The 11666-nt window shown below is 40.4% G+C and overlaps 1 protein-coding gene across 2 annotated transcripts; it reads right to left on the bottom strand.

Moving 5' to 3' along the window:
• Positions 1-70: 70 nt before the first annotated feature.
• Positions 71-5942, bottom strand: LOC119302140. Of its 2 annotated transcripts, none has more exons than XM_037579173.1 (9): positions 5831-5942; positions 5450-5688; positions 5248-5304; positions 5024-5076; positions 4833-4884; positions 1476-1535; positions 1196-1267; positions 983-1049; positions 71-461 (listed from the first exon to the last, which is right to left on the bottom strand). In XM_037579173.1, exons 2-9 carry the CDS (start codon positions 5562-5564, stop codon positions 398-400), a joined length of 540 nt encoding a protein of 179 aa, XP_037435070.1. In that variant the 5' UTR covers positions 5565-5688; positions 5831-5942; the 3' UTR covers positions 71-397. The 2 variants fall into 2 exon arrangements, with proteins under 2 accessions (XP_037435070.1, XP_037435069.1); XM_037579172.1 differs by having other exon boundaries at positions 5450-5691; positions 5831-5928.
• Between the last annotated feature and the right edge of the window lie 5724 nt (positions 5943-11666).

The following is an 11666-nucleotide window of genomic DNA, read 5'->3' on the forward strand; positions in this document are numbered from 1 at the left end:
ACAAACAAGTTTACATGTAACTTTGCATCTTAGACAGTAATATTGCACCAATTTCAGTTGTTACACCATGCAAACAAAAAGCAGACCTCTAACTCCATAAAAGAAGCATGATTAGTTGTCTTCCAAACTTTTTGCTATCAAAACTAGCACCGAAGACTTCAGAAAAAGAAAATCAAAAGAGAGAGTGCCAGTGTTGCTTAGTGAGGTGCGACCTCACTGAACTTTATCAATTGGCAGGCATATGGTGTTACACAAAATACAAAATTCCCCATTTCTTGTATCAAAATGGTTAAGGGAAGCATAATCTTGGAATAATCTATCAGAACTGACAGCAGGTAGGCCACGAAAAAAAAGCTCAAGCAGAGACACTTGGTCAGCTGCAATTATAGGTTGGCATTCAAGACGGTGGCAGCCAAGTCCCTAGTTTAAAACTGGCACCAGTACCTGTTGGCTCAGAAGACCTGAAACAAAATGAACATGGATTCAAATCAACGGAATCAAATGAAATAATAGCAGTTTGTAACCTTTTCTTTTAGTTCACAGATTAGCTACAGATGTTGTATAAAGGGGCGTGCTTTCTATACTTCTCCAATATCCAAAAGTTGGGGACAGTTTGCACTTTGCACTTAGAAACCCAGAAGATATTGCCAGATTCACTATGAAATATAAGCATATTAATGAATTCTCGTTCTCAATACGCCAGGATGCCGCACTCCATTTCAGTCCTAAAAGGTTAAAACTAGATAGATCAACTTCATTTTACATACAATTGAACAATACTCATAGGCCATCAATTGCAGAACTGAATGAATTATGGAAGGCAGGTATAATACAACAAAAGGCAGGCATTGCTCTCTGAAGAAACAACACAGTAGCGTATGCTAGACAGTGATTGGCATTATAGACGAAAATGGCTAGTGAACAAATACCATCTCAACACAAATTACAACATTTAGAGAAAAACTTCTGCATCGGAACACACCTGTCATTATCTGTTCTGGCATCTTCTGCATCAGTCACATCATTGGGCTTAGACACCTTCTCAGGTTCTAAACAGAATGACAGAAATGTTAAGGCACATATTTGAGCTACACTACGTCACAATCATAACAGATACTACCTCTGTACCAAACTATAAGACATTTTTGCAGTTCAACTTTTGGTATGGAGGTAGTAGCAAATAAGACCATGTTACCTTTCTTTTTATCTTCAGATGTACCAGGGAACTGCTGTGTAAAACTTCTCAGATTTGGAGAATCCGTTTTCCCTATATTTGGAAGAACATCAATAGCAAACAATCAAAAGGAAAGAAAATGCAATATGATAATACTTATTTTATTTCTTGCAAACTCTTTGGGCAAAGCCAATGATTCAAGTATAACAATTTAGTAGTTGCATACAAGAAGGAACTCCAAAGGGATATACAACCGCTGATAGAAAATAATGGAACCTACGGAGTGACATGAAAAACATACCAATTGTCTTGACTGGTCGGACACCAGACCTTCTTTCCTCTTCTTCTTTCTTTTTAAGAACTTGATTGGACATAGATTAAATGTATCAGTGAAGCAAATCCATGAAATGACACACATGTAGAACTATATACTACTCCCTCTGTCCCATAATATAAGAGCGTTTTTCACACTACACTAGTATGAAAAACGCTCTTATATTATGGGACGGAGGGAGTAATATATAAGGGGACCTTGATGAGAAAAAACTTATGAATAAGATCTTCTATTGCAGTGCAACTAGAATGAAAGCTTCAAAGTGGACAGAAGGCATCTGGGACAATGGTAGGTAAGCATACATTTGTAAACAGATTTTAGAAATACAAACAGGAAGTCAGATTACACACCGGCTAGTCATTGCTCCAAAATGTTTTTTATGTGACTGGGTGAATCTACAGATATGTTTCAAACCTGGAATCAGTGTTCAAGAAAGCGTTTTTAAGCGACGCTTAAGCGCTGAGCGATGGCAAACCGCTTCGCTTTTGCCCTAAGCGGTAGATTAAGCGTTTTTTTTCTTAAATTTAGCCAGAATTTGGCTGTTTTTGAACTACTTTTGCTTGTCTGCTTGCGCAATAATGGCAATATGTCATTTATCTTATTATTAGGCTCTGTTCGGGAACTATTTCCTTTATATTCTGGCAGAATTCTGCCACATGATCTCTATTAGGTTATGACTATTTGAACTGAACTGCATTTTAGTTGTTATTTTGCTTGCTATGTGAACCTGATGTGTATATGCTATGATGTGAACTGTATTTTAGATGCTATTTCAATTACCCATGTGCCGTGTTTCCTATTTTCCTGTGTATATTATTCAAAATCTGTCAAATTCTAGCCAATTTCAAAAAACGCTTAAGCGTCCATTGCTCTAAGTTGTGGCCTTCCGCTTCGCTTACGCTTTCCGCTTTTTTGAACATTGCCTGGAATGACATGCATGTAACTGACAGCATGTAAACAGAGCAAGAAAGAGAAAATGGGGACAAGGAAGACGCCATCAGGATCGGGGGCCATAAATGTGTGCTTGGGTTGGAGACCTGGAGTGAGTCTTTCAAGCAAGGTATTGAAGATGAACTGGTTGTATGCTGTGGTAGGAGTGTTGGTGAGATGAATAACGGAGAACTTATGAAATAAAACTGAAAGGTTCTATCTCCAATCTCCATCTTCGTTTCTGTTATTTTTCCCTGATCCCCGATTTCTACATGTGTTCGCAATATCTTGTACTTGAGGAGGAAGCATGGACGGAGCTACATGTGTGTTTGGGTGTACAAATGCACATCCATTATTTTTGCAAAAATGTTGACTACCCACGTATAATACACATATATGCACCAAATAAATTGAGAACTCTAGTAAATTTGTTATTGTTAAGGAAATACATGGCTCGCTCCCATTGCCTACTGGCTCGCTCCGCCAGTGGGAGGAAGTCTATGCCAATACCAAGGACATAACAAAATGAAGCTGGCCTAAACTAAAGTTTGTTCATAAGCATAATAAACTAATTTTCAAGTGCATATTATTCCTGTTTGCAGTCAATGTAACATTGAAGAAACTGAAATGTCTATCGGTATTCCAACTAACTGGTGGGCTGCTTGTGGCGATAATTTTTTCAAGTGATTTTGCTTCATACCCCATTCCCTCCAGTTTTAATAGGCTCTTGGCCCCAGAAATAGATGTGAATGACATTATGAATATACAAATTGGGAATTGGGAAGGAGACGACTATCTGGCATGGAACTACATATCAGTTCGTATTTTCTCTGTCAAATCCGCATACAAAGCCAGGAGATTTAATGATTTTATTGTTCAATGGGACAGGAAGGGTGGATCTTCATCATCTTCTTCCGATGCTCACAAGGCATGGCGTGTTGCCCTACGGAGTGTGGCTGTCGGAGCTGAATTGGCTAGGAGGAATATCAAGCTCAATGTTAGATGCCCCTTCCAATGCTTTCCACCGAGGTGGTGTTGACAAATGACATGCCCTACTGCTACAGAGAGGAATCCTAATTCGTTGGAGCTGGAGCATCTGTGCAACAAGAAGTGGCCACAACTCTCGGGAAAGAGCAGAGAAGGCCGAGACCTGGCGAGCTGGATGCTATCCCTATTTCAGGTTTTATCAAAGGATGACCTCTCTTTATACATTAGAATATTATATGATTTGTGGCAGGAGAGGAATGCTGCCTCAAGAGGTGAACCTGTGCAAAATCCGAAGAAAGTGGCCAAAAGAGTTTGTTCCCTTGCTGGTGAATGGAATCAGTTTAAATCGGTACCAGCTTCCTCAAGTGTATGTGCTATTGAGAGATGGTTTCCTCCGCCTCACGGCTGGGTGAAGGTAAATGTGGACGGAGGGCTTAATATTGGTGGTGGAGCTGGCAGAGCAGGAGTAATTATCAGGAGGATTGACGGCTCCTTTGTTGCAGGGAAAAGCTCCGGGCCCCCTTATGTGTGTGATCCAGCGCTTGCAGAGCTGTTGGCGGCGAAAGGAGTCATGTTGCGACTCAACTAGATAAGATAGTGCCGGAGATGGACGAAACGGTGTGAAAACTGAAGAACGCTGCTATCGTAGAGATGTTACCTGATTGAAGAGCTAAAAGTCAGGTGTTTTTCCTTTTCTGAATTCCGGGTTGTATGGTGTCGTAGAGAGGCTAATGGTTGTACCCATGTGTTAGCAAAACTTGGTTGTTATTTGAATGGCTCGGGTGTGTGGTATGGGGTTCCTCCGCTGTTTCTAGAGCCATTGCTGTGTAAATACATGTAAGAAATAATAGACCAGCTGTTGTAAAAAAAAGAAATATTACACAGTTCCCATTTAGCAGTCACAAATAAAAGGTTTATCATCAAAGAGGATAACAAACATCTCTGACCATGAGCATCATTCTCCCATTTTACTATCTAGTGAAAGTAACGGGAATTACCGAATTAGCATAAAACGCACACAGTAACAACCATAAGGCAGACTACAACAACAATGCTAATGCATTCCAACGAGTGCAACCCCAAAAAACAATAGACATTACTCATGAGCGGCATAAGCAAATTACTTCTGCATAGCATTTCAGAGTCATCAAACATCTTTGATTCACTCTAACACACACATTTGATGTGCCTTTTTGTAGCATATCTCAATGATGACATAAGATTAACGAACAATGATGCAAAACGTAAAAATACAAGTCATAGACATGTGAGAACAACATGTTTGGGAGCTATCGCTTTAACTTAAACAGTAACATTATCAACGAGCAATACACATAATGTGGAGCGAGTGAAGCTTAAGAACAATAGCAAAAGAGAGGTTAGAAGTTGGAATCAGCAGATACATACGTTCAACATTTTGCTTCACGCGTTCACGCCTCGCCACCAGTTCAGCTAATTCCTGTCTCAGTGTAGCAATAATCACATCAGTATCTGATGCAATGAACACGCTGCTTCCCTTACTAAGTAAGCAAGGAGAAGTAAACAATCAATGTGAAGTTTTCAGAGAACCATGTGAGTGGCACGGTCTCACTCCTTACCTCTGGTGTTGGAGCCTTCTTCCTTTGTCCATTCAACCAGCAAATCCACTCAACTACAAGCACGACGCAACTATCAGATGCTGTCTACCCACTGACAAATCCGACTATATTGGTTCAGAATGAAGGCCATAAACCATACATGCCTGCAAAAAACATTTGTTGGTACCAGCCAAATTGGAGAACTAGAGATTCTCACAGGCCTAACAAGCGATAGGAGGCGTAACCTGGAACAGTGGTCGGGTCCCGGTCGCCCTTGAACTCAATCCACCGCTTCTCTTTCACTGTGTAATGCATCACGAAGCAGAAACACGGACACATCAGGATCACTTTCATAGAGGAGACCGCAGGTTCTTGTCGCAAGGGAGAAGAGAACGCATCGACAACAGGAAGGAGTGTAGGGGGAGAGACGGACGCGGGGACACGTACTGGCGCCGTCGACCTCCTCGACGCGGGAGAAGTAGTGGTTGCCGGCCCTGTCGACGCCCACCTGCGTCCGCGACCGGAACATCCCCAGCATCCGCTCCATCAACCGCTTCGACATCGCTCCGGCGCCCCCTCTTCCGGCCGCCTTCGTCCGTTCGCCGCTCGCCCGACCAGTTACCGCGACGCCGCCTTATGGACCCCTCCTCCTCCGCTGGCCGCCGGCTGCTCAGACGCGCCGCCTCCTGCTGCAAAAAGAGGGTTGGGGGATTTGGGGATCGGGAGAAGAGGCGCGCGTAAGGGCACGTAGGCAGCATAGCAGGCGCGCAGCAGCGCGAGGTCTAGAGAATGGGGAGATTGGTCCGTGGACGTCGAGATGCGACTTACCCGCGCTTCGACCTGCAGCGCCGCCGCCGGAGTTGGGGTCGCCGAGGGGAGTCGATGTTGCTGGGCGGCTGGGAGAAGAGCACGCCAGGCAGTTTGGGTCCGGGACTCCGGGTCCAACCAGAGCAGAGGGCACAACGACCGACAGGGGTGGGCCGGGTGAACCAAAGTTCGGCTCAACCAAAGTAGTAAAACCAAGTTTGTATCTCAAAATACTAGCAAAATGCCCCGTGCGTTGCAATGGAAGAAAAATCATAATCTTCGATGGCCATAACCACATTTTGCTGCGTCACCGATATACACCACTCTCATTTTCGTGAAATCATGAACAATTTTTAAAAATCATGATTTTTTTAAACTCCTGAATATATCTGAAATCGTGAACATTTTTCAAATTAATGACCCCTTTTTACAAATTTTTAACATTTTCTAAAATCATGAACATTTCTTGAATGCATGAACATTTAATACTGTGTGCAAAGATTTTTTTTCAAAACTGTGAACATTTTAAAAACATTTTTCTTGAATAGGTGAACATTTCTAAAATTTACGAACATTTTTTAGGAAATTGTTGGAACAATTTTTGAAATCCACGAACATTTCTTTATTTAAAAAATATTTTTTGAAATGCATGATCATTTTCTAAATCATGAACATTTTACGAATCAATAAACTATTTTGTACTTCCTCCGTCCCAAAATAAGTGACTCGACTTTGTACAGAGGGAGAAAGTGACGAACATTTTTTGAATTTTAGGATATTTTTAAATTCATGATCTTTTTTGAATTGACAGAAATTTTGTTCAATTTCATTAACATTTTTAATGCACAACTTTTTAAAAAATGTTGAACATTTTTTTATTCCTGAGCATTTGTTTTAAAAATTGCACATATTTTTTGAATATACGAACATTTTTAAAAAATCATGAAAATTTTCTGAATCCAGAAACATTTATGAATTATTAAACATTTTATTTCATAATTCTTATTTTTCTAATTTTTGAGACTATTTTGAAGTCCCAAATTATTTAAAGTAGAAAAAAAGAAGACAGAAAAGTAAAAAAAAGCGGAATTTGAAAAACAGGCCTCCCAGCCATGGGTCGGCCCAAATAGGCGAGTTGTATCTTCTCCCAGCGCGCAAAGCGTAATATAGAAGGTTCCTCTATATGGGCCGGCCCAGACGGGATTTCCCTGTGTGAAACATTTTCTTATCACTTATAGATGGCATCGGTGGGCAATATTTTGCAACTCTGGGGACAATTTCAGTGACATACCGCCAGAAGCAATAGCGCCCTTTATTATTACCTAGAGATAAAACAAACAAGTGCCCATTTGGATCATTCGGAATTTTATAGTTCTTATACAAAGACAATATCAATCAGTTAAGAAATGGTATTTTGATTCAATCTTTTCCGATTATTAAGTGCATTCACCTAACCTGAATTTCATACAAAAAAACTAGCAAGAACTCAAAACCACGTTTTTTTAACTTTATAAGTTGTCTAACCGCCTTTATCTCTCATACTAAAATTTGTTGACTTTTTGCGTTGTTGATGAACTTGTGGAATTTTCCCACCATAATAAGGCATAGAGAGTGTTAAACGCTCCTAGACATCAAACCAAAGGTTGATTCTCTTTTAGGGGATTTGGTGAATCCCTGCCCTTTACCATATCCCCAACTTTCTTCTCTTGTCCCGAGTCTTCTCCCGTCCATAATCCTTTTTCTGTAAACAAATATTTTTTTTGTACGCGTGGGAGGGGAGCATAGGGGAAGGAAGGAGGAAGATAAGCATGCCAGAGAGAAGGCCTCGATGCTATTGGGGAAGGAGTGTGGCGGTACCAACCGGGCGTCCGCTAGAGGCAATCGGATGGAGGAGGAGGGAAGAGGAAGGGTCTCGTAAGCCTTCATCTTGAGGTGGCGAGCAAAAATCCATGACCCATCGACTTGTGGATTCATTTCCGCGGGGTTTCAATGGGTTCACTTGGGGAAATTAGGGTTGGTCCGATACAATCCTCGTGTACAAAGTAGCGCATCTAGGAATATTACAGATCTTAGGCCCAAGTGGATAAACCCTTAGAAACCTGCTAATAGCCGTCTACCAAACAAGGCCTAGCAAGGGGTTTATAGCACATTTACATGACATTTTTGCCTATATGGAGAAGATAGACGTTGAAAAAAGAGGGGAGTGAGATCTCATGTCAGCCCTCATTCTATGTGTGCTCCCATGCAAATGTAATAAAAAAAATGAAGAAAGAGAAAGAGAGTGAGTCAGAAAAAGTATGAGTCTAATCCAAAATCCAAATCAGCTCTTGGGAGCGTATGCTCGTGCACACCCAAAATATTTTTGGCAAATGTCTAAAAATTTGGAAAAATAATTAGATGTGTTCACTGTCAGACCCAAATGCTGACTGTAGCCTTTTAGGGAAAAGGCTTAGCGTTTTGACCTGTGCAAAAAAAAAAGTCAAATGCCAAATATTACCTTCAGATGTTACACTTAATTTTGTCACCGAGGAAGCATTGCTATCCCGTTTCGCATGAAAATTGTCAAACACGCTTGTTACATTAACAATAACATGCACAAAAAATAATCATAATACTATAAAATTATCTACTCTTTGTTTTAAATTTACTGTTCATCTAAGAGCATATGCACCCTAGAGTCAAAATGACACTCCCGAGTCTAATAGTCTACCTTACTTATATGACATGGCAACTGCAATAGCCGTCATCTAGCCGAGTGTGGCTTTATGGTGCACGGGCACCATGGTGCTCGTTTTTTTGAAAAAAATATATATTTAAAAGTAAAAAAAAATCATTTTCTTGTGGAGACTTGTATGTGTTCACTACGGACCTATGAAATTATTTTTTGAAACAAAATATAATTTGCAGGCTGTAAAAAAAATCCGGCCAAACACAAACACAAAGCATCCCATTTGAAAATACATATTTGTCTTTTCTGTACGCTGAAAATAAAATGATATGAAAATGTGCACGTACGTATTTTACACGTGCGTGTGTGTGTTTACAAAAAATTTCAACATTTTTTACATTGTAGAAATTGATTTTCTTGAAACGGGCACCATGGTGTCCATGCACCATTTGCATTTTCCGTCATCCAGCCATGCTATTAGTCATACTCGTATATCTGTGTTTGTTTTTATTTCAATATTTCTTCTTAATGGGTTAAAAAATTGGTGTCAATAAATGGATAAAACAAAAAAATTGCAAAAATACGTTCACGACATACATATAAATATTCATATGTATGAAATAAGTGTTGTTCACAAAAAATGTTCATGTGTACAACAACAGTTATATCAAATATAAAAGGTTCATGTATTATTAAGAAAATATTTATAGATGTTAAAAAAATCTGTTCGTGCATGTGAGGATGTATGTTTTTTTTGAGAATGAGGACGTATGTTCATGTATTGCCGAAAAATGACTCAAATTATAAAAACAAAAACAAAAATCAATGACAAATAAAAAGAGAAAGGAAAAATAAAAGAAGAAATGAATAGAAAAAGAAAACCCATGAACACTTGAGAAGGACTGGCCCAGGACGCACTCACCCCGTGCGTTTGTTTACTCCATCCCAAAATAAATGTCTCAAGCTAGTATAAACTTGAGACACTTATTTTAGAACAGAGAAAGTATAAACTCGCGCACCATGTGAGGAATAGGATTTGCCGGCTGTCGCACTAACAGGTTGAATTTGGGCAGTTATGAAAGGGCGTTGTACATTCTTTAAACAGCAAAACCTCTCTGAATCACGAGTTTAGAGCTGATCAGAGACGACCTGCAAAACCTCAGGTTCAAATATATATTGTCGATGTCGTTCAGGATCACCTTTTCAGTTCTTCTTCTGAAATGCAACTGGGGTACCATCTCGTTTCCCCTCAAATCAATTAGTTGCTCCACGCAAACAACATGTGATCGGCACAAGACAGCCGTGGAACACGGCAGCCGCCACAACAAATATTCTGCTAATGTATCTCACTGAGGCCGAAAAGCGAACTCGTGATAAAAATCAAACCCAATACGTGCAAACAGAGTGCATGCTATCTAAGCTGAACGGCTCCTCTATTTTTCTGTTGTTCTGGTGGACATGCCTCCTCTGCTCCAAGTGGCAATGCATGATCTGCTTTACACCGCTATAACTATTCTGCAGCTTGTAACATCATTAGCTTCTCAACGATTATGCTCGGAGACTGAAATGGTGCAATTTGCAATATGTTAGCTCCTCATGAGTGAAGTGCATGGTAGGTCCCTAAACTATTTCAAGGTATCATGTAGGCCCTTAAACTATAAAAATCGGCATCTAGGTTGTCGAAATGCAGTAAATGTGTCGTTCAGGTCAAAAAATTGTCTGACCCCGCCTAACCGGCCAGCGGCATCGTTGACCCATGACACATTGGACAGGGGGCCCCAGCTGGCGTAATTGACCCATGACATATCGGACAGGGGGGCCCAGCTAGCATCGTTGACCCATGACACATCGGACAGGGGCCCCAGCTGGCATCGTTGACCCATGACACATCTGATAGGGGGCCATGCAAGGTAATGGCCAGTGACAAAAATATGCAAATAAATTCTAGTTAAAATGATAAATGCACTTCGCTCCAAGTAAATTCAAATTCATGGTTTCATAAATTATTGCAAGTATTTTTTCCAAATTCATTGTTCATGAACTCTTTTTCAAATTCATCTTTCATGAGCATTTTTTAAACTCGCAAACATTTTTTCCATATTCGCACACAATATTTGTGGTTTACGAACATATTTTCAAATTTATCGTTCGTGAATACTTTTCAAAAATGGTGAACATTTATTCCATATTCACGACCATTTTGTTGTTCCTAAACATATTTTCAAATCTATTGTTCATGAACATATTTTCTTTTCTTATAAAATTTATTGTTCGCAAACATTTTTAAAAGTCACATACATTTTTTCCAAATTCATCGTTCCTGAACTTTCTTTCAAATTCATCATTTGTGATTTTTTTAAAGTCACGGACATTTTTTCCATATTCGCAAACAATATTTGTGGTTTGCGAACATATTTTCCAATTTATCGTTCATGAATACTTTTTTTAAATTTGCGAACATTTATTCCATATTCGCGAACCTTTTTTGTTGTTTGAGAGCATACAAATTTATAGTTCATGAACATATTTTCCTTTCTTTTCAAATTTATCATTCGCAAACATTTTTCAAAGTGGCGTCCATTTTTTCCAAATTCATTGTTCGTGAACTTTTTTTTTCATATTCATAGTTTGCGAACGTTTTTTGAAAGTCCGGAACATTTTTTACATATTCATGAATTTTTAAAACCATGAATTTGAATTTATTTGCATATTTCCGATCTGTAAGGTAAGGATCGGATTTGCCAAGTCCGGCTTGTACATACTCCTACTGCCGGTAACCTCTATGCCCTAATCCATTCCGGGTACGGGCAATCTAAAACAAGATGGGTAATTCCGGTTCGGGTTTTGATAACCACCTAGCGGACTTGGCTTCGCGCCTGTCTTCGATTTCCACCACCCGGCCTAACTCGGCTTCGCGCCTTCGCCCCCTGTTAGAGCATCTCCAACACCCTCGCTAAAACTAGCGCCGCGTCGCAAATTGCCCATTTTAGCGCGCGCGCGCAACCGGTATAGTGGCTCCAGCGGGCGTGCAAAAACCGCGCGCGCGGCATATGTAGTTCAGCGTGCGGGCCGAAACTGCATCACGCACCGCTTATTTGCTGCGCCCGCTCCCGCGCGTTGTACTCTCGCGCACTCGCTCGCAACTCACCCCCCTCTTCAGCCGCGTGAGAGGGCCGGCTAAATTTTGGG

This window comes from Triticum dicoccoides, chromosome 5A (genome assembly GCF_002162155.2).
Source record: "Triticum dicoccoides isolate Atlit2015 ecotype Zavitan chromosome 5A, WEW_v2.0, whole genome shotgun sequence".
NCBI classification, from domain to species: Eukaryota; Viridiplantae; Streptophyta; class Magnoliopsida; order Poales; family Poaceae; genus Triticum; species Triticum dicoccoides.